The sequence below is a fragment of the Muscardinus avellanarius genome (genome assembly GCF_963383645.1).
Source record: "Muscardinus avellanarius genome assembly, chromosome: 4".
Classification (NCBI taxonomy): domain Eukaryota; kingdom Metazoa; phylum Chordata; class Mammalia; order Rodentia; family Gliridae; genus Muscardinus; species Muscardinus avellanarius.
In genome coordinates this window covers 40,729,496-40,752,077 of record NC_137789.1, presented here as the reverse complement: position 1 = coordinate 40,752,077, position 22,582 = coordinate 40,729,496, and the positions used below count along the sequence as shown (strand labels likewise).

General features: G+C 36.5%; 1 protein-coding gene across 3 annotated transcripts in view; it reads left to right on the top strand.

Annotated features, from left to right (window-relative positions):
• Window positions 1-22,582, top strand: part of VPS13B (vacuolar protein sorting 13 homolog B) — a gene marked incomplete at both ends in the record, with an annotated part of 689,491 nt that overhangs the window by 6,061 nt on the left and 660,848 nt on the right. For all 3 annotated transcript variants that reach the window (XM_080693506.1, XM_080693505.1, XM_080693507.1), the window contains 2 exons: window positions 5,960-6,103; window positions 20,196-20,316. In XM_080693506.1, the coding sequence (XP_080549632.1) occupies window positions 5,960-6,103; window positions 20,196-20,316 (265 nt within the window). The remainder of the gene's footprint in view (window positions 1-5,959; window positions 6,104-20,195; window positions 20,317-22,582) is intronic.

The following is a 22,582-nucleotide window of genomic DNA, read 5'->3' as shown; positions in this document are numbered from 1 at the left end:
TGGTACTCACTATTGAACCTAGGGGCATTCTACTTCTGAGCTGGAGCTGTAACCCTGGCCCTTTTATTTTTATTTTTTTGTTTTGAAACAGGATCCCCTTAGGTTGCTGAGAGTCTTACTTGTTATATTGCTGAGGCTGTTCTCAAACCTGTGATCCTTCTCTCAGCCTCCCAAGTACTGGGATAATAAGCATGCACCACCGCCACTTTATATATCTTAAAATTATTTTATATACATAACAACTTTTTTTTTTTTACTGGGGATGGAACCCAGGGGTCTTCTACCTCGGAGCTATACCCCTAGCCCTATTTTTTATTCTTTATTTTGAAACAGGGTCTCACTGAGTTGCAAAAGGCCTCACTAAGTAGCTAAGGCTGTCCTTGAACAGCGATCCTCCTACCTCAGCCTCCCAAATGCTGGGATTACAAGCGTGCACCACCACGCCTGGCCATAACAAATTTAATATTTAGATATTTTATTGTTGAATATACTTAAAAATCATCTTAAAATTTGGGCCTCTTTCATTTTTTTTTGTTTTGTTGTTGGTACTGGGGGTGGAACCCAGAGGCTTTTGACTTCCAAACTATACTCCCAGACCTGTTTTATATTTTATTTGGAAACAGGGTCTCACAAAGTTGCTAAGAGCCTCACTAAGTAGCTAAGCTGGCTTCGAACCCGTGTGATCCTCCTGTCTCAGCCTCTCAAGCGCAGGGATTACAAGCGTGCACCACCGCGCCCGGGCTCTTTCATTCTTAACCCTTTGACTTTAAAGTTTTTTTAAATTTTATACTTTTTTCAGTCTGTTATGGTTTGAATATAGAATGTACTCCTGTCCACAACAAGAGCTTGTGTATTAGGCAATGCAGCAATGTTCATAGTGAAATTATTGAATCCTGAAGACTCTAACCTCATCAGTGGCTAAATCCATTTGATGTATTAATAATAACAAGGTATTTCGTTGTATTTAAGTGTATTTGGTTGGATTTATAGCCATCATTTTGCAGTTACTTTCTATCTCATGTCTTTTTTATTCTTCTGATATTCTCTACTTCCCTTTCTGTTAAGTAGAAGAATTTTCTAGTGTTCTATTCTTATTTTTTGTTGATTTTCAAATTGTTTTTGAGTGGTTGCTCAAGGTTTTAGAGTGCATATGATTTACCACAACTTGAGGTTAATGCTAACCTCTATTCCATTAAAATACTGACACTTTCCTCACTCTAGTTCTATTTCTTCTCTTTTGTGTTATTATCACATATATCACATCTTTATAGAAACCCAACAATGCGGTTTTTATTATTGTTGTTTTATTTTTTATTTTTTATATTTTTTGCAGTACTGGGGATGGAACACAGGGGCCTTCTACCTCTGAGCTACACCCCTAGTCCTTCTACCTCCAAGCTATACTCCCAGGCCTTCTACCTCTGAGCTATACCCTCAGTTTCAAATAATTATTCTTTATTTTTGAAACAGGTCTCACTGAGTTGCAAAGGGCCTCACTAGCTGAGGCTGTCCTTGAAGATCCTCCTGTATCAGCCTCCTGAATGCTGGGATTACAAACCAGGATTACAGGCATGGGCCACCACGCCCGGCCTATCATTGTTGTTTTATGCAGTTGCCTTTTAAGTCATAGGAAAGGAAAAGACATATTGCTGATTAACAATTATCTTAATTACCTCTATTAATGCTATTTTTGTTTCTTTGGATTTGCTTTACCATTTGGTGTTACTTTCATTTGGAAGAGATTCCTTTTATATTCTCTTAGTAATGATCTTATTCTTTGTTTGGATATATCTTTAAATTTGTTTACATTACTGACAGAAACTTTTGCAGGTTACAGAATTCCTAGTTGGCTGTTCTTTTCTTTCATTATTTGATTATGTCATGCCACTACCGTCTTGATCTAATTGTAATGGAAGTATATCTTAATCTAATTAAGAGTTTTCTTATACCTGAAAAATTACTTTTCTCCTTCTGCTTTCTGGATTTTCTTTTTGTCGCTGGCTTTCAACATTTGAGTATGGTTTGTTTGGGTATGGGTTCTCTAATTCATTCTTTGGCCAATTCAATCTGCTGTTGAGCTTTTCTAGTGAAATTTTCATTTCAATTATTGTACTTTTTTTTTTTGCGGTACTGGGGATGGAACTCAGGGGTGTTCTACCTCTGAGCTACACCTCAGTCCTATTTTTTATTTTGAAACAGAGTCTCACTAAGCTATAAAGGGCCTCATTAAGTAGCTGAAGCTGTCTGCAAACTGTGATCTTCCTGTCTCAGCCTCCCACATAGTGGGATTACAAGTGTGTACCACCACACCTGGCTCAATTATTACACTTTTTAACTCCAAAATTTCTATTAGGTCCTTTTTCATTGGCATTTTCTACTTGATTAATCACTATTTTCATGTTCATTTAGTCATTTAAACATGGTTTTCTTTATTCATTTGAACATATTTATAATAAATATTTTGAAGTCTTTATATACTAACTTCTAAGAGATATATTACTAGTTCTGCATTTGGACACTTAGGGATAGTGTCTGTTGTTTTTTTGCCTTCTATATGATTTGCATGTCTCAGAGTTTAATTTTTGTTGAAAATTTGGCTTTTTTAAAATTTAATTTTGAAACAAATCTCATTAAGTTGCTGAGAGTATCACTAAATTGCTGAGACTGACCTCAAATCTGCCATCCTCCTGTCTCAGGCTCCCAAATACTGAGATTATAGGCATGTGCTACTATACTTGGTGAAGACTGGACATTTTAAATAATATGTTGTTTCAGTGCTGGGTTGATTTCCTCTCCATCCCAGAGAATGGCTGTTGATGCTGTTTTACTTGTGCAGTGACCTGTTAAGACTAGTTTCTGTGGCGTCTCTTTCCTTTGAAGTGATGTACTGGGAATGGAACCCAGGGGCCTTCTACCTCTGAGCTACACCCCTAGTCCTTCTACCTCCAAGCTATACTCCCAGGCCTTCTACCTCTGAGCTATACCCTCAGTTTCAAAAAATTTTTTTTACAAATTATTTTTTATACTTTTAAGTCTGTTTTCCTAAGGATTTCTTCAGTACACTATACCTTAGTTATCAACTAATGATTGCTCAGAGATTGTTTAAAACTTTGAACTAAAAGCTTCTCTTTGGTGTGGGATATTTGTATGTATTAGATAATGCTTTAAAAGTCAGAGAATTACAATTATGGCTTATTTTTTAAATTTTCTTCTTTCTGGGTTGACAAGGCTGCATGGTCAACCAGGAACCAAAAACTTGCTAGAGCCCTTTCTGTTGTTTTCTGAGAAAGAACCACCTTACACATGCATGTAACTTTCCAGACTACCAGGGATATGTGAGACCCTAGCAAGGCCCTGTTTGGCTGTCCTTGTTTTCTATGTCTTTGTGCTCAATTTTTGTGCTCATCTGCTGTTTTGCTCCATGCTCAAATAGTATTGGGACCTCAATGTAGCCTTCCTTTATTAGCTAAATGTATCTCATATTAATTTTTGAAACCTTGTCTTGTTTTAATGACTTTTTTTGGGAAAGGATTTGCCAAGCTCTTCAGCATGCTTTTTTTTTTTTCTTCTCTTGTGCAGGGATCAAGCCAAGGGCCTTACCCATGCAGCCCATCCTCGGAAATTTTGAAGTCCTGTTGCATTAAGATAGTGAATTTTGTGTTATGTGTTTTTATACATGGTTCTGTTGATTAAGATAGTAAATTTGTATTATTTGTTTTTTTTACCACTTACAAAGAAAATACATATATAGTATGTATAAGTAAAAATAGAGATATAATGTGAGTGAGTGAGTGTGTGTGTGTGTGTGTGTGTGTGTGTGTGTGTGTGTAGGACAGAATTTGCTTCCATCTTTGGTTATCATAGAAATGCTGTTATGCAAGCCTAGCGTGGTTGGGTGTGCTTGTAATTCCAACATTTGGAAGGCTGAGACAGGAGGATCGTGGTTTGCGGACAGCCTCAGTTACTTAGGTAGGCCCTTCGCAACTCAGTGAGATCCTGTTTCAAAAATAAAAAGACTAAAAAAATTGGGCTGGGAGTGTAGCTTGGAGGTAGAATGCTCCTGAGTTCCATCCCAAATACTGGAAAAAAAAAAGCGATTATGCAGGTAGATGTGTGAATATGTCAAGATCCTGAGTTTGATAGATATATCAACAACCTCTTGTGATTATTACATGCTATATATTTTTATAGAAATTCCACACTGTTCTTCATAATATAAGATTATTGTGAATGAATTAAAATACTAAGATTGTTTTAAACTTTTTGAATATATACCTAGAAGAGAGATTGTTGGATCACTTGATACTTCTATTTTATTATTTTGAGGAATTTCTATACTGCATAGAAAGTACACTATTTTAAATTCCTATTAGAGCAGTAATTCTCATTAGTAATAACATTATTATTGATAGTGTTAGCGATTGTAAGGTTATATCTCACTGTGATTTTGATTTGTATTTTCTTGATTTGAGAACATCTTTTCGTATGCTTGTTGCCATTTACATATCTTTTTTGGAGGAATGTCTGTTCAATTTCCTTTTTTGATATTTTTTGTTACTCTCAGGTTGTAGGAATTGTTAATGTATCCTAGACATTAACAAGGACTATTATTATAGGCATCTGCCACCACATTTGGTTAGGTAGACAGTGTTCTAAGACCTTTATATAAATGAATTCAGAAAACATTGCTATTATCCACATTTTGCAGATTATGAAATGTAGGCACAGATACATGAAGCAATTTACCCAGTGTCATTGGGCAAGTAAGTGGCCGAAATAGGTTTAAAGTCTGTGTCTGGTGGCTCCAGAGTTATTGGTTGTAATTAATTTAATATACTAACTGTATTTAGCCATGTTGCTAAGTAGATGGGCCAAAAGAAAAAAATGCTTTTATAGATAGCAGCAATAACTGTAAAAATGTGATAGAAATACAATTTCTTCTTGTAACAAAAGTTTTTTCTGGAAGTGAAATAGTATAAAGTGATTGTGGTGAAATTTGTTTATATTTCTGATCTTTGTCCAGTAATAATGGAAAGCAATTAGGAAAACTTTCAAATTTATGATCAAATAGTATTCAAGTAAAATATTTAATAAATTGTTTCTATAAGTTGGTCAGGTTTTATTTTGTCAGGTCATTCTCCTATCTCCAATTAAGCCCCTCACCCCTTAAACTTGCCTTATAAAAATCTTCAGAGGACATATTTTTAGAGGTTTAGGAAAAATATCATTGAAGTTTTCTCAGGTACTGCTGCTGTTATCTACTGCTGTGACGCTACCCCAACCACATGTCAGCCTTTATTATGTACCAGGCTTTTGTATACCATTTCTATTTGGCAGTGTACAACTGAGACCTTGAGAGTTTGAGTAAACTATTTTGTGATTTATTGTTAACTATAGTTTAACAAGTTAGTTGGTAATTCTTTGTGATAACGAAAAATGCCCAGAAAAAGCAGGGCATGGTGGTGCACAATTGTAATCCCAGTATTTGGGAGGCTGAGACAGGAGGATCGCAGGTTTGCAGCCAGCCTCAGCTACTTAGTGAGGCCCTCTGCAACTTAGTGAGATCCTGTTGCAAAAGAAAAAAAATAAAAATAGGTCTGTGGGTGTAGCTCAGAGGTAGAATGCTCCAGAGTTCAATCCCCAGTACTGAAAAAAAAAAAAAAAAGAAATGTCCAGAATAGTTTTTTTGTTGGTGATTTCATTTTTCTTTTAAGAAAGGAATTTGAGCCTGGCGTGGTGGCGCACACTTGCACAGGTTCGAAGCCAGCCTCAGTGCCCTGGCTTAAGAGACCCTGTTTCCAAAAATAAATAAAAAAGGAGTGTAGCCCAGAGGTAGAGGGGCTTCCAGGAATCCCAGTACCACCAAAAAAAAAAAAAAAAAAAAAAAAAGGAATTTGGATATTAGAATAAAAATATTAAAGCCTTTTTCTAACTTTTATTTAATGCTTTGTGTTTTAAGGAACTGAAGTTACCATTCACTTTTTTAAGTGGACATATTCATGAATTGAGGATTCATGTACCATGGACAAAATTGGGTTCAGAACCAGTGGTAATTACCATTAATACAATGGAATGTATTTTGAAACTGAAAGATGGAATACAGGTAAGAAATTATTGAGCCTAGTTATTTATATTAACTAATTTTAATAGTTATATTTGATATTTCTTTAATATTTGGAATATGTTACTCTGTCATGTAAATGATTTTACCTTATTCATTTTTTTATTCTTTATTTTGAAAAAGGGTCTCACTGAGTTGCAGAGGGCCACTAAGTAGCTGACCACGATCCTCCTGTCTTAGCCTCTCAAATGCTGGGATTACATGCATCCACCACCACGCCCAGCTTTCTTGTTCATGTTTTTATTCGCTTATTAAAGTAACAATTGTTTACAGAAGAGTGTTCTTAACTTTGGACAAAACAGCTGAAGGATTGTATATATTTAAATTGGTGCACTGTTATCTTATATCATTATGCAGTTCAAAGTGATAGGGACAAACATGCATACAATACTTGGTGAATTCCCCCTAGCTCCCCTAAACAGATTTTGTTTAATTGGTCATAAGATCCATATTTACTGCTTATAGAGATCCTTATTTATTGCTTATTACCTGTATTCAGAGTAGAAGTGAGGCCTGATCAAATCCAATTGTAGAGATTAAGTCTTAAGAATTTTTGCAAAAGGCTTGTATGGAATTTTTACATAACATTTCTAAATCAGAAAATTTCTCAGACTGTATCTTGAGAACATGAAAATGTACTTGCTTTTATACCAAATTTTATTATTGCTTTTGAAGTTTTGTATCAGAAACTGACTTTTCATTAAACACATATTTCTTCTTTGACTCATCACACATTTCTGGTTGATTTTTTAATTTTTTTTTTGTTTTGCAAAGGTATAATGTTCATTTTAAGGAGTATCTGCCAAAAGTTTTCTAATATCAGAAGTCAGTAGGTGCATGCTTGTAATTCCAGTACTTTGAAGGCTGAGACAGGAAGATCCAGGTTTGTGGTCAGCCTCAGCCACTAAGTGAGGTTCTCTACAACTTAGTGAGACCCTGTTTCAAAAATAAAGAATAAAAAATAGGGCTGGGGCTGTAGCTCTGAGGTAGAATGCCCCTGGGTTCCATCCCCAGTATTGCCTCCTGACCAGAAAAAGAAGTCAATAGGTCAGGACCGCAGCTCTTTATGTATAATGTTTTCATTTTCATCTCGCAGAAAAGTAGTGTGCCTGTCATTTGTTTTTATTACTTCCTACTGAGTACACATTTATAATTTACCTCTCAGTTTTATTTTATTTTATTTATTTATTTATTTATTTATTTATTATTATTTTTTTAAATTTTCGGATCTGTGGATGGAACCCAGGGGCATTCGACCTCCAAGCTACACCCCCTGTCCTATTTTTTATTCTTTATTTTGAAACCAGGTCTCACTGAGTTGCAGAGGGCCTCACTAAGTAGCTGAGGCTGTCTGCAAATCGCAGTCCTCTGGTCTCAGCCTCCCAAATGCTGGGATTACAAGTGTGTGCCACCATACCTGGCTCTACCTCTCAGATTTAAATGAATTGATAATCGATTAGTTTCATTTATTTATTTAGGTGCTACAGATTGAACCCAGGGCATCATGAGTGCTGGGCAAGCACTTTGCCTCTGAGCTTTATCCCTAACCCCTCTGAGTACTATTAAATGACTCTTTTCATAAGAACCATAAGGTGATTTTGGCATATCCTAAATATAACTTTATTTCCTGAGAAATTAGGGTTATTTATGAGCTATTAAGATGATTTCCTATTTTAAATAGATGCTTTGTCAGATCAGTCTGTTGGGCTCAGATCTTTTTTTCCATTTATGAAATCTTTGATTTTAAATCCATATTATCCAATTTGACTTAAATAAGATGGCTTATGAAAGTAAATAGATCAATGTTATATTCTCATGAAAATTTATTTCTTGAACTTTTAGTATTTGAGAGATTAATTTAGAAAACTGTAGATCATTATACTGCAATGTAGTTTCATTTTACATTTATGTTTGTTAATACTTAAATGGTTCATAATCATTATCTTTTATTGAAACTTAATTTTTTATTTTAAAGTCTGGACTTGGTTATACCACCCATGTAGTGCACTTAAGTATTTGTTTTTAATGGGAAGGTGGGAATTTCAAGGCCAGATGCCCCATAAGAAACACAGTTTAAAGGAGACAAATTACAACTAATTATTAAGGCTATAGAAAAAGATTTGTAACATATGACTTAGTGTAACCTAGAACTAATTTTTGACATTGGACCATGCAGATGGCTACTGAAGAAATGATCAGATTTCCTTCTTGCATAGTATTTGAGGCTTGAATTTTTGTGGTGTGTAGAATAAAAGGTCAAATGTCATGAATGTACACTGCTTTTGAAACAATTGTTTTTTACAGATGTTTAAAATTTTGAGGTAGAAATCATTTTTTAAAATTGCAGTTGACATTTGGAGAAATTATTTATTAGTGTACAACCCTGAAGAGTAATGCTCAGGTTTATACAAGTGATTGGAATTAAATTCTGAGTAGACAGATTGTAGATTAAATACATTTTAAAGCATTTTTAAGTTTTAAGCTTTGATTAGAATAGTATATAATTAAGATTATACATGTATTATTAAAACTGAATAACTTCATATTCAAATTGTTTAAAGTTATTGTAGCATCATAATGAAGAAAAGACTTTACTAAATAAAATTGGGGTGAGAAGGTAGGTTAAGTGAAGGAGCCTTGTAAAATCATAGGTGCTTAATAATATGAATATGGAAAAAATGTTAGCATTAATGTATGGGAATGTATTTAATTATTAAAAGTAGAAAGCCGGGCATGGTGGTGCATGCTTATAATTCTAGCATTCGGGAGGCTGAGACAGGAGGATCGCGTTTGCAGACAGCCGAATCAGCTACCTAGGGAGTTCTTCGCAACTCAGTGAGATCCTGTTTCAAAAAAATAAAAAGACTAAATATATAGGGCTGGGGGAGTAGCTTGGGGTAGAATGCCGCTGGGTTACATCCCAGTACTGCCAAAAAAAAGAAAAAAGAAAAAAAGTAGAAATATGAGGTTTAATTTGGATTGTTACAAGAATATAAACTTGTTAAGTGCCTTGGTAAGAAGTCATGGCTAGTATATAATGTTCAGTCTAATTCTATTAGCATTTTTTTAAGTATAGCTAAAATATTTGTATATCTGTCAAGACATTTAGAAAACAAGATTTCAAATGCTTCACTGTGACTAGTGATTGTCTTTATGATGTATAATATATGTATATGTATATACATATATATATATATAGTGATTGTGGTTATTACATATAGTAAGGAAATGTTAACATTTCCTTGAAATCCATTTTAATTATACCTTATAATTAAATTATACCTAAGTGGCGCACGCTTGTAATCTCAGTACTTGGGAAGCTGAGACAGGAGGATATTAGGTTTGAAGCCAGCCTCAGCAACTTAGTTTGGCCCTTTGAAGCTTTGTGAAACCCCGTGAAATTCAAAATAAAAAATAAAATAGGACTGGAGGTAGAATGCCTCTGAGTTCAATCCCCAGGCCCCCCTTCCTGCCCCCGCCCCCCACAAAGGATGAGGTGATTAAGCTTTAGGTAAAATTAAGGCCAACTTGATATTTACTTAGAATAATTTTTAATACTTTGACATTTTGTTATAAAATGCGAATTCTCTGCTGTTTACTCTGAGAAAGTCATATCTACATCAGTAACTGTCCCACTTGTAGACTTGTTACTTGTGACTTGTTTTATTCTTTTTTGGGCTTTAGGTATTTATTATAGTTGGATGCAAAAAGCATTAAGATATTTCAGAGCCCTATTCTAGTTTAAATATCATATGTATCTTAAATACTCTAAAACATTTAATTTAAAGAAAAATCTGAGATTACATTCTGAGATATTTTAATAGAAATAAACACTTTTGAATTTTACTTGAGGTGAAACTTATTCTGTATGTTTTTGACTACTTTTCTTCTTAGTGTAACTGTTTAAAATTTTTTATGTTTTATTTTATTTATATGTGGAACATATTGAAGATGGTATACATTTAGACTGTGCTTGGTGCCCTCTCTCTCCCATCCCCTGTTCCCCTTCCCCCTTCCCAACAATGATTGTTCAGGTTAACCATGCTATATTCATATTTTTACACATATTTGGATGTAGCTCCTCTATTAATCAACCTCAGCCTTTTTCTATCTTTCCATTCTAGCTTTGCTGACTTTTTTTTTTTTTATGGTACTGGGGGTGGAACACAGGGACATTCTATCTCTGAGAGGCACCCCCCAGCCCTATTTTTAATTTATTTTTTATTTTTGAAACAGCATTTCATTGAGTTGCAAAGGGCCTCACTAAGTAGCTGAGGCAATCTGCGAACTGCGATCCTATGGTCTCAGCTTCCTCAATGCTGGGATTATAAGTGTGCATCACCATGCCCGGCTATTTTTAATTTTTAAAAATATAATATATTTTATTTAATATATACAAGTTATTTCTATGTATAGTCAATTATAAAAATTATTAACTCAGTATGTTAACATTATTTTATACCAGATTTTCAAAAATTGCTGTATATTTCACATTTCTAGTACATCACACTCAGAACTAGCATATATTTCAACAATAGTCACAGGCAGACTGGTTACTGCCATGTTGGACAGCAGGGTTTTAAAGGATGAAGAAATTCCAGCATGCAAGTTGCCTGGGCCTCTGAATCACATTGTGTAAGGGCATACTCAAAATATCCCTCTTTAAGCCAGGCACGGTGGCGCGGGCTTGTAATCCCAGCATTCAGGACGTTGAGACAGGAGGATCTTAGTTCGTGGACAGCCTCAGCTATGTAGCAAGGCCCTTCACAACTCATTGAGACCCTGTTTCAAAAAATAATAATAAAAAAGGACTAAAAAATAGGAGTGGGGGTGTAGCTTGAAGGTACAATGCCCATGGGTTCCATCCCCAGTACCTCAAAAAAAAGTACCCCTCTAGCTGGGTGTTGGTGGCGCATGCTTTTAATCCCAGCTCTTGGGAGTCTGAGACAGGAGGATCGCACAGGTTTGAAGCCAGCCTTGGCTACTTAGTGAGGCTCTCAGCAACTTATTGAGACCCTGTTTCCAAATAAAATATAAAAATAGGTCTGGGAGTATAGCCTGGAGGTATAAAAGCTCCTGGGTTCCACCCTCAGTACCACAAAACAAAACAAAAGTACCCCTCTTTGACTATTACATGAGCAACACCTAGTCTTCTATTTTGTAAATCCATTGAGATTTTAAAGCTGCTTACCACAATTGTTAGCTTATCCAGCCTAACACAGTGCTATTTATAAATACATATGCATGGCACTTTTAGTTATTAAATTTAGTATCAAATCAATGCTGTTTACCCACAGCAGTACAGGAATATTAGAGGTCACAGGTCTCTGGGGGCTGAAGTAGCCCTGGGTGACTTCACACAGGAAAAAGATATTTAAAATAGAAAAAAACTAAGCTAAGCACAGTGGTACATACCTGTAATCTGAGTACTTGGGAGACTGAGACCCTGAGAAGGACCCTAGATTTGAGCCCAGCATGTAGTAACTTAGCCAGACTCTGCCTCAAAATAAAAGTAAATTTTATAAGAGTTCTGGAGGTGTACCTGAGTGTTAGTATATTTCTGGGTTCAATCCCCAGTATCATACACAGATAGAAAAAGAGCAGGAAATTGAAAAAACTAAAAGAGGAATAAGAAAGTTCAGAGTAAGTCATTGAAAAGAAAAAAATACATGCAGATAGAATTTAAATTCAGAAAAAATTAATCTATAAAAGTAAAAATTTATGCAGAAGAATTAACGAGTTTATAGTGGAAGGTGTAAGCTTAAATCCCATTGAGGCCAGCTTATCTAATACACTGATTCTAGTGCTCAGTTTATTTTATCCATCGTATTAGATGATTAGAAAAGTTCCATTTCTTTTAAATCTTTACAGCCATGTGACTCTTGAGATATTACTCAATATGTGTAATGTGTAATAGAGGCACATCAATTGAGGCAGGAAAGGTGCTCAAAATATTAGACTCTAGGGTGGCCAATGGGCACAATTTTTAAATTTAATTTATTTTTTATTGGTGCATTGTAGTCATACATCTTAATGGGGTTCAAGATGTTAGAGGCATACATGTTGACCATTTTTTCATACATTTATTGGCCATTTGAAATTTTTTTATGAAGTGTTTATTTAGTGCACTTGCCCATTTTGATTGGGTTATTTTCTTAGCTGTGAATTTTTTGAGTTTTTCTGTCTCTGCCTCCCAAGTGTTGGGATTACAGACATGTCACCCAGGTCTTTGTGTCTTTGACACCATGTCTAAGCCTGAAATTCATTACACATGAATAGCAAACCTGGCATAAAATGGTTCCATAATAATTTATTTTTTTTTTTTACTGACTGGGGAAGTTTTAACTGTTTCTTCAATACTTAGAAGTTTCTAGCATTCTGTAATATTTATTTTATCCATAGGATAATTTTTGCCCCTTTTTTGAGCTGAAACAAACCTTAAATTTTTTTTTCCCCTCAGAGCTCTTTTAAGGAAGAAGAGACATTTAAGACAAGGAAAGCTTTAGTTTCATGAGGGGCTTTCTAAGAATGTTATGAATGAGTGAAAACATAGGATAAGAGAAGTGTCCATGCAACCTTAATTATACTGTTTGCTGCTGTGGATGCTACAGTTTATGTGTCTCAATGCTGCAAACAGAAAAAATATCTTAGCTTGAAACTTTACAGCTTGTTGGCAGGTGCAGATTTTCTCATCCCTGCTGGTTTTATACTATCCCAATTATTATCTGGCATTAAAGGAAATGGGGAACACAGATGGCAGCTTCCAGTTTTTTGCTTTTGTTTGGTTCACAAACTCACATGCAACAGTTCTTTGAATTTAATTTTGATTATTAGATGTTGCTAGTTTCATTTTCCTTGAATTTTTTCATTTTGCTATGACTTTCTTTTTGAATCTGAAGGTATCTTGTATTTAGAAACTATACTGAGCATTTCTGACTGAATTTTTAATCGACAGATTATAGTTGGGTTTTACCAGTCTGACAATTTCTGCATTTTAATCAGATTGTTTTACATTTCATGCAACTTTTAGTATGGTTATGCCTTTTATTTATTTATTTATTTTGCAGTACTGGGGATGAAACCCAGGGGCATTCTACCTCCAAGGGGCATTCTACCTCCAAGCGACACCCTCAGCCCTATTTTTATTCTTTATTTGCAAAAGACTTCACTAAGTAGCTGAGGCTGTTCATGAACTGTGATCCTCCTCTCTCAGGCTTCTACCTTTTATTTTTATTTTTTTATATCTTTGCTTCATTTTATTTTAATTCTTCTATTCTTTTTCTATCTTTTTTTTTTTTTTTTTGCGGATCTGGGAATGGAACCCAGGGGCATTTGACCTCTGAGCTACAGCCCTATTTTTTATTCTTTATTTTGAAACAGGGTTTCACTAAGTTATGGAGTGCCTCACTAAGTAGCTGAGGCTGCCTGTGAACCTTGATCTTCAGTTCTCAGCCTCCCAAATGCTGGGATTACAAGCATGCGCCACCACGCCCAGCTTCTTTTTCTATCTTTTTTTGACCAAAAATTTTTTTTCTGTTTTTTTCTGTGTGTGCACATGCACACCTCCCTCTCCCTCTACCCCCCCCCCCCCAACACACACACACCCTGCTAGGTATTGAACCCAGGGGCATTCTACTTTTGAGCTACATCTCCAGTCCTTTTTATTTTTTTATTTTGAAACAGAATCTCACTGGGTTGCTGAGGGCCTTGTTGGGTTGCTGAGGCTTGCCTCAAACCTACAATCCTCTTGTCTGTCTCATAATAGATATAAAACAGGGCTGGGAGTGTAACTCAGGTAGAAGGCACCTGGGTTCAACCCCCAATATTAAAAAAAAAACGGAGAATGAGGAAGAGGAGGAGGAGAAGGAAACAGACAATAATAAGTGGTGCTAGAAAGAATGTGGGATGTGGGGGAAAAGAGCGCTAACACACTGCTCATGGGAACGTAAGTTAGAACAACAGATAAACAGATAAACATAATGTAGTATATATACACAATGGCGTTTTACTCAGCCCTAAAGAAAAACAAAATTATGTTATGTACAGGAAAATGGATGAAACTGAATAATATCATGCTGAGAGATCAGGCTCAGAAAATCAAAGGCCACATGCTTCTCATAAGTGAAAAATAGAGGGAATAAAAGGAAATAAAAATTAGGAGACAAAACATTAGAGGAGTGAAAGTGATCAAGGGAGGGAGGAGGGAAGAAGAGGGGAGATACAGGAAGCAAACAAACCAAATAATGTTATGCCCATATGTGAATGTATCACTATGAATCTCACTATCATCAATTGTAAGGCACCAATAAAATAAAAAAAAAAAAAAGAAGACAGGCATTAGAAGAAAAAAGTAGAGTAGTACCATGAGGTAAAATGATTCGGCTTTCCTGAAGTTGTTGAGGCTGGCTTCCAGCCTGTGTTTCTCCTCTTTCAGCCTCCCAAGTACTGGGATTATCGAATGCACCACCATGTCCAGGTTATTGTTTGTATTCTTTATTTAAATATACTTTTATTGGTGCATTGTAATTATACTTCTTAATGAAGTTCAGAATGGTGGAAACATTTGTGCACTTGTCCTGTTTCCCTCCAGATCCCACCCTTCCCCTCTCTCTCCATATACATATTATTGAGATTGCATTTGATAACTTCATATGTATACATAGCATTTGTTGAACTGTTTTCTTCATCACATCTCCCTTTCCCCTCCCATTTTCTCTTTCCTCTATTGGTATCTCTCTTCTTTTATCTGAAGTTCCTATTTTTCTTCTATTTCTCTCTAGCTCCTACATATGAGAGTAAATATATAACCCTTCACTTTCTGAGATTGGCTAATCTCAGTGTAATATTCTCTTGTTTCATCCATTTTCCTGCTAAATGACATAATTTTATGGTTGAGTAAAAATCCACTGTGAGTTGAGTCTTTTAACCCATTCACTAGTCTTGTAACCCATTTAGTTGCTGACAGACACCTAGGCTGAAACCCAGGAGTGGTATAGCTGGGTCATATGGTGGTTCCATTTCCAGTCTTTGGAGGAACCTATACTCTGATTTCTATAGTGACTGTACTAATTTATAATCCCACTAACAGTGTATAATTTCCCTATTTCCCCATATCCTCGCCAGCATTTATTATTATATTCTTGGTGATTACCATTCAAACTGGAGTGAGATGGAATCTCAGTGTATTTTTTATTTGTATTTCTCTGCTAATGATAAACATTTTTCATATATTTATTGGCCATCTGTATTTTTTCTTTTGTAAAGTATCTATTCAGTTCACTTGCTCATTTTTGATTGGATTCTTATTTCTTTTAGTGTTAATAATTTTGGTAAGGATGTGGGGGAAATAGAAACTTATACACCATTGGTGAGACTGTAAATTAGTACAACCATTATGGAAATAGTATGGTGTTTCCTCAAGGCTAGGAATGAAACTACCATGTGACCCAGCTGTATTACTCCTCTGTATTTTTTTTTTTTTTTTTTTTTTGTGGTACTGGGGGTGGAACGCAGAGGCTTTCTACCTCTGGGCTATACGCCCAGACCTATTTTCTATTTTATTTGGAAATAAGGTCTCACTAAGTTGCTGAGAGCCTCACTCAGTAGCTGAGGCTGGCTTCGAACCTGTGCGATCCTCCTGTCTCAGTCTCCCAAGCGCAGGGATTACAAGCATGCGCCACCACGCCCGGCAACTCCTCTGTATTTTTTCCAAAAGAAAGTCAGAATACTATAGTGATAGAAGCATATCTATACTTATAGCAGCACAATTCACAATAGCCAAATTATGGAACCCATATAGATATGAATTAACAGATGAATGGCTAAAGAAAATGTGATGCATACACACAGTGGATTTGTACTCAACTACAAAAAATAAAATTATATTATTTGCAGGAAAATGGATGGAACAAATAAAAGTATGCTGAGATCAGCCAGTCTCAGAATGTCAAGTCTCATATGTTTTCTCTCATATATGAAAACTAGAGAGGAAACAGGAAACAAAAGGGACTTCAGACAAATAAGAGGACAGATCAGCAGAATAGTGGAGGGGGGTTGGGGAAAGAGAAGAGGAGGGAAAAAAGGAGGGTTGAGAAAGGAAAGAGTTCAAATAATGGTATGGTAATACATTTGGAGGTGTTGCTAGGGGTTGGAGCAGTGAGGTAGGATCCAGAGGGAAATACACCAAGTGCTATATGAGTTTTTTATACCACTTTTAATCTCACTATGACATACAGTTATAATACACCAAGAGAAGTATAAAAAATAATGAAAGAGAATGGATGGAGGGGGAAAAATAAGGGAAACTTTTCTTTTTCAGGTCCTTAGAGATGGTTTTCTTTAGGTCTTTTATAGGTGTTAAGTACCAGGTGTGTTTCGGATGGTGGGTGGCAGCTGCACCTGTTTTGATTCTTCTTGGCTCACAACACACTGGTGCAGAAAGCTGGGTGTCTGTTTCTCACTGGACATGTAAATGAAATGCTGATTATCTCAGGGCTGCATTGTCTTGGGAGGATTTTACTGTGTGTATCAGTGTGAGGCTGGCGTTGGAGCCTCTGTGAAGTCCTTCTTGCTGACTGAGTTCTGGTAGATTATGGCCTATGCTGGGCAGGCATCTACTTGTTCCAGAGGTTTTTGGTCTGTTTGCCTGGTTGTATGACCACTGTTGGGGCCACGTGCCCTTCTCACTGACTTTCTACTTAATGTAGGAAATATTCCTGTAGGATATGTTCAGCCTGCAGATTTCTAGTGTATGTGCTGGGATTGTGGCAGATGTCCAGATCCTAGAAATGCCTGTGTTCTCTGCTGGTGGAGGTATAATGAAAACTGAGCCATTTGCTAGCCTCTGTCCTGGCACCTTCGTGCCTGGCCCCTGTTGCTGTGGTTGCTTCTCTTCAGTGGTTGGGATGACTGACTGCTGCCCTCCCCCCGCCCCCCCCTGCCCCCCCCCCCCCAGTCACAGGCAAGTTCCTTACTGCATCAACGTCTCTGCAGGTTTGTGTCAGACACTCCCTGAAGCCATGATTGTCTATTGTGGCCATCTCCCACCCAGTCAATGCTGTGGGGTATTCATGGGGACCCTAAACTGTGATTGTTCCTGGATTTCTAATCCCCAGAACAGTTTAGTTTCTAAAAATATGACTTCTTACGATGGCTCCTGGGTATACCATACTGAGAATTTGCTGAGCTATATAGTGATTTTCTTCTCTGAAGCTACAGTGTTGTGCAGGAGGAACCACTTTCAAAACAAATCCCCTAATGAAATTTAAAGCTTCTAAAAACTGTGGATTTCTACTGCAGTTAGGATTGCTAGACTACTGTTATTATCGAGGTTGTTTTCACTTTCTGAGTTACCTTATCCTTGCAGCCTTGATCTTCCTACCTCCAGCCCAGGATTCAAGTTTAAGTTGTATTTTTTTCAGGGATGTTGTCTCAAAAGTCAGTATTATTATTACTGTAATCTCAAACAACTGACAACATAATTTAGAGTAGGGAAGATTTATTTGCTCATAGTTTTCGAGATCTCAGAGTTCAGTCCATGTTTGCTGTCTCAAAGTCAATATTATCACTATAATCTCAAACAAATGACCACACAATTTAGAGTAAGGAAGATTTATTTGCTCAGTTTTAGAGATTTTAGAGTTCAGTCCATGTCAGGCTGGATCTGTGGAGCTCAGGACATGGTGACAGGAATCGGAGAATAGAGAAAGAGCTCTGCTCTCATATCGTGGAGGCCAGAAGCAGAAGAGGAGGCAAGGGAGTTCAAAGACCCAAGCACAGTCCCTGTGGTGACATCTTCGTGGAACCAACTTCTCCAGCCATCCTCTATACCCTCATCCTACCTGCCTAGGCTATGGCTCAGTATATCTGTTAATCCTTATGAGGATATCAACTCTGAACATTAATATGAACTCTTCATGGGATATCCTGTATCTAACCATAATGGTTGTTTTTCAGATATTTGCACATTTTTATGTTTCCCATCATTTCTTTATTGGATCCCAGAATTATTCTTCTCTTTATATCCTCAGAAAATAGTTTCTCCTTTGTTGCCCCTGTTATTGTATGGGGTATAGTTTACCAGTAGTCATATTCCACAAATAATCAGGAGTCAGGTTGGCAGGCAAAATAAGTTTATTCAAAGCCAGCTCTGAGGAAGATGGAGAACTTCTGTCTCAAATATCCATCTTGAGGTGTCTTAGGGGAGCAGAGCTTTAATTATTTTATTTTATTTTATTTTTTTGCTGGTACTGGGGATGGAACCCTTCTACCTCCGGGCTACACTCCCAGACCTATTTTATATTTTATTTGGAAATGGGGTCTCTTAAACCAGCGAGGCTGGCTTTGATCCTATGCAGTCCTCCCAAGGGCGGGTTGGGGGGGGGATTACAAGCATGCGCCACTATGCCCAGCTTAGTGGGGCAGAAAGCTTTTTATAAGAGAAAGGAAAGAAGAGTGGAACAAAAGGCAGGAAATAGATGTAGCTAGGCTGTGTTAATAAGAAACATGTTACTCTTGCGTTCCCCAGAGCCTGTGGCAGAGAAGAGGCAACCCTTCAGCCTCTACTCAGAATGAGGAATAGGGGATGCAGAAACACAACAACTAAGAAGGTACCCTCAGGTGGCTCTTCCTAGTTGGTTCAAACTGCTTAAGCTGGGGATGGTGACTGAAACAGGAGATTTCAAGTTTGCAGCTAGCCTCAGCAACTTTCTAGGCCCTTGCAACTTAGTGAGACCATTTTTTTTTTTTGTTTGTTTTTAAAGATTGATTGGAACGTAGCTCAGAGGTTCCAGGGTTCAGTCTCCAGTACTACCAAAAAAAAAAAAAAAAGAGATACATTAAAAATGTTTATAATTAACGTTATTGTTATCCATATTAATGCCCATTTAAACCTTATATTTAATGTGAATGACAAGTAAACATTGTTAACTAGAATGCAGAGTATTCTAAGAATGGTTAAGATGAGCAATTAAAGATGATGCAGAGATAGTTTGGATTCTAAATGAGGAATTTAACATAAATCAACTAGTAGGAAACATTAAGATAATTTGTATTAAATGGACTTGTTTTCTTATTTGCTAAAGCTATAAGTAAGAATTCTTTGAACATTATCAAATAGTTTTGTTGGTTGTTTTCCTTTTTTATTTTCTCCCCCCCATGATACTGGAGATTGGACCCAGGGGTAGTTATCATTGAACTACATCTTCAGTCCTTTTAGTGGGACAGGATTTTCTTAAGTTCCCGAGGCTAGCATTGAACTTAGCCTCTTCTTTGCCCTCTTGCCTTTAACCTCCCTGGTAGCTGGGACTATAGGTGTATATCACTGTGCCTGACAAGTAGTTTGTTTTGAACCAGCAAAAGCGATAATTTAGTTTTGAACTCTTATGTATTTAAAAAATTACTTTTGAAAAAAGAAAATTTTAAGATTGATGATATAGTTTTTAGAACTAAAAAATAAAATTAGAAGCCAAGTGTAATGTTCCACACCTACAATACCAGTACTTGAGAGGCTGAGATAGGAGAATTGCAGGTTTGAGGACAGCCTCAGCAATTTAGTGAGACTTTCAGCAACCTAGTGAAACCCTGTTTCAAAATTAAACATAAAATAGAGCTGGGAGTATAGCTTGGAGGTGGTAGAATATCTTTGGTTTCCATCTCTAGTACCCCCCCCAGAAGAAAAATCTAATCTCTCAGTATCAATAAACTCCATGTTTTGAATAAAGGTTTTCCTTTATTTACTTTGTAATGTAATTATACATCATCATGAGATTCAATGTGATAGAAACATACATGCACATAGCACATGTTGTGTGTTTCCCTCTGTGTCTGCCCCACTTCCTTCTCCTCCCAGACATATTATTGATAATGATAACTTCATGTATGAACATAGGATTATTTATCATCAAGTGTCTTTATTTTATCATCAAGTGAATTTTATTCATCAAGTGTCTTCTTTAACCCCATTTCCTTCCTCAAATCCCATTCCAGTATTCTAGTATTTCCCTTCTTTATTTGAAATTCTTGGTCTTGAATATTATTAATTTGCTTCTTTTTCCTTTCTTTAAAATGAAAACAGGATGACCATGAAAGCTGTGGTTCTAATTCTACCAACCGTAGTGCTAATGAGAACACAAAATCATCAATAAAGCCCCGAAGAATTCAACAGGCTGCTCCTACAGATCCTGATTTACCACCAGGTAATTCTAATAGCATTGATAAAGCCAAAATTTCAGTCGTTACTGATCACTGTGATTTTTTAAAAATAAAATATACATTTCAGTCCTCTTTACTCTCATAAAATTTTATGCCATATATGTATATGTATTTGCTGAATGACTTTCAAAACATGTTGGGATCATACTCTTCACAAATACCTTTCATTCAAATTTTGGTCCTTTTTTTTGCAGTAAGTTACTTTTTGAATTTCTTTCTTAGAGTTTCAGCAAAGACTCATGGTCTCTTTTTTCCTTGTGCATTGCTAACTGAAAAAGATATTGGATTGTTCTGGAAGCTCTATAATTCACTCATGAAATTATAGGATTTTGTAACTGGAAGAGGCCTTACATATTATTTCTTTTATTTCCTGATTTTTAAAATTTACTTTTATTTACTTACAAAAAAGTTTCTTGGTAAATATTTAATGAAGGGGGAAAAAGATTATTCTATGTCAGCTCTCTGGGCAAAGTGCATTGCTGCCATTTCAGTAATTTCTGAAATGATCCAGATGGCAGCAAATTCTGTAATTTCTCTGAAGAGTTTTTTAAAAATCAGTCATTCTTTTTTGTGAGGCATGGTGGACATTGGCGTATATATATATATACCTGTGCCAAAGGATTGTAAGCTTTCTGTTTTTTGTTTGTTTTTTTGTTTTGTTTTATGTGGTTCTTGGGATGGAACCCAGGGGCATTCTAAACCCAAGATACACCCCCAGCCTTATTTTTTATTCTTTATTTTCAAACAGCATCTCACTGAGTTACAAAGGGCCTCACTAAGTAGCTGAGGTTGACCCCAAACCACAATCCTCCTGTCTCAGCCTCCCAAATGCTGGGATTACAAGCGTGCGCCACCATACCCGGTGCTTTCTGTTGGTTTTAATCTAGTTAATTTTAGGGGGAGGGTTACTGGGGGGTAGAACCCAGGAGCATTCTGCCTCTGAGCAACAACCCCATCCTCTTATATTTTTTTATGTGCAAATAGGATCTTGCTAGGTTGTGGAGGGGCTTACTAAATTGCCGAAGCTGGTGTGGAGCCTGCAATCCTCCTGTCTCAGCCTCCTAAGTACTGGGACTACAGGTGTACATCACCGCTCTGTAACCTCATTAATTTTTTTTTTTTAGGTACTGGGGATGGAACTCAGGTGCATTCTACCTTTCAAGCTACATCCCCATCCCTGTTTTTTATTCTTTTATTTTCAAAACAGGGTCTCACTGAGTTGTAAAGGGATTCACTAAGTAGCTGGGGCTGTCCGCAAACCATTATCCTCCTGTCTCAGTCTCCCAAATGCTAGGATTATAAGCATGCTCCATCACACCAGGCTCCTAGTTAGTTAATTTTTGACACTATTTATTGTCAGAGGTTAGAGGTAGGTATACCCCAGCTCTCTAAGATATACATCCTAAAAGTTACAGTTAAAGTGAACATTGTTAAGCCAGGTGTGGTGGCGCACGCTTGTAATCCCAGCATTCGTGAGGCTGAGACTGGAGGATCGCGGTTCACGGACAGCCTCAGCTACTTAGTGAGGCCCTCTGCAACTCAGTGAGACCCGGTTTCAAAATAAAGAATAAAAAATAGGGCAGGGGGTGTAGCTCAGTGGTCAAATGCGCCTGGTTTCATCCCCAGACCCGCAAAAAACAAAAACAAAAACAAAAACAGTGAACATTGTTAGCTGGTATGATATTGATGTTAGTGGGCCTAAGTTATATTACATTTTTTTTTTTCTATTCACATCCAATGGGAATAGATGCAACAGTTGGTTTTTGCAAACATGTAATGGTTGAATAAATTTAAATAAGCTTTCTTCCAGTAGGCTTTAATGTAGGTGTTTTTTAATGTTGTCTGTTGACAGATGTTAATTTTAGTTCAGTAAAGTTTTGGTTTATAGAATACAAATATCTGGGTGTGGTGGCATATGCCTGTAATTCCAATTCTGGGAGGGAGAGACAGGAGGATTACTGGTTCAAGGCCAGCCTCAGCAATATAGTAAGACCTGTTTCAAAATAGCTGGAAGTCAGAGCAAATCTAAATATAACCAAATATAACTCTATTCTAATATGCTATTATTAAGTTTTAATTACTCCATAATCATACAGTTATCATTTATCATTTTTAATTTTTTTTGTGGTACTAGGGGTAGAACCCAGGGGCTTTTCTACCTCTGGGCTATACTCCCAGACCTATTTTCTATTTTATTTGGAAACAGGGTCTAACTAAGTTGCTGAGAGCCTCACTAAGTAGCTGAGGCTG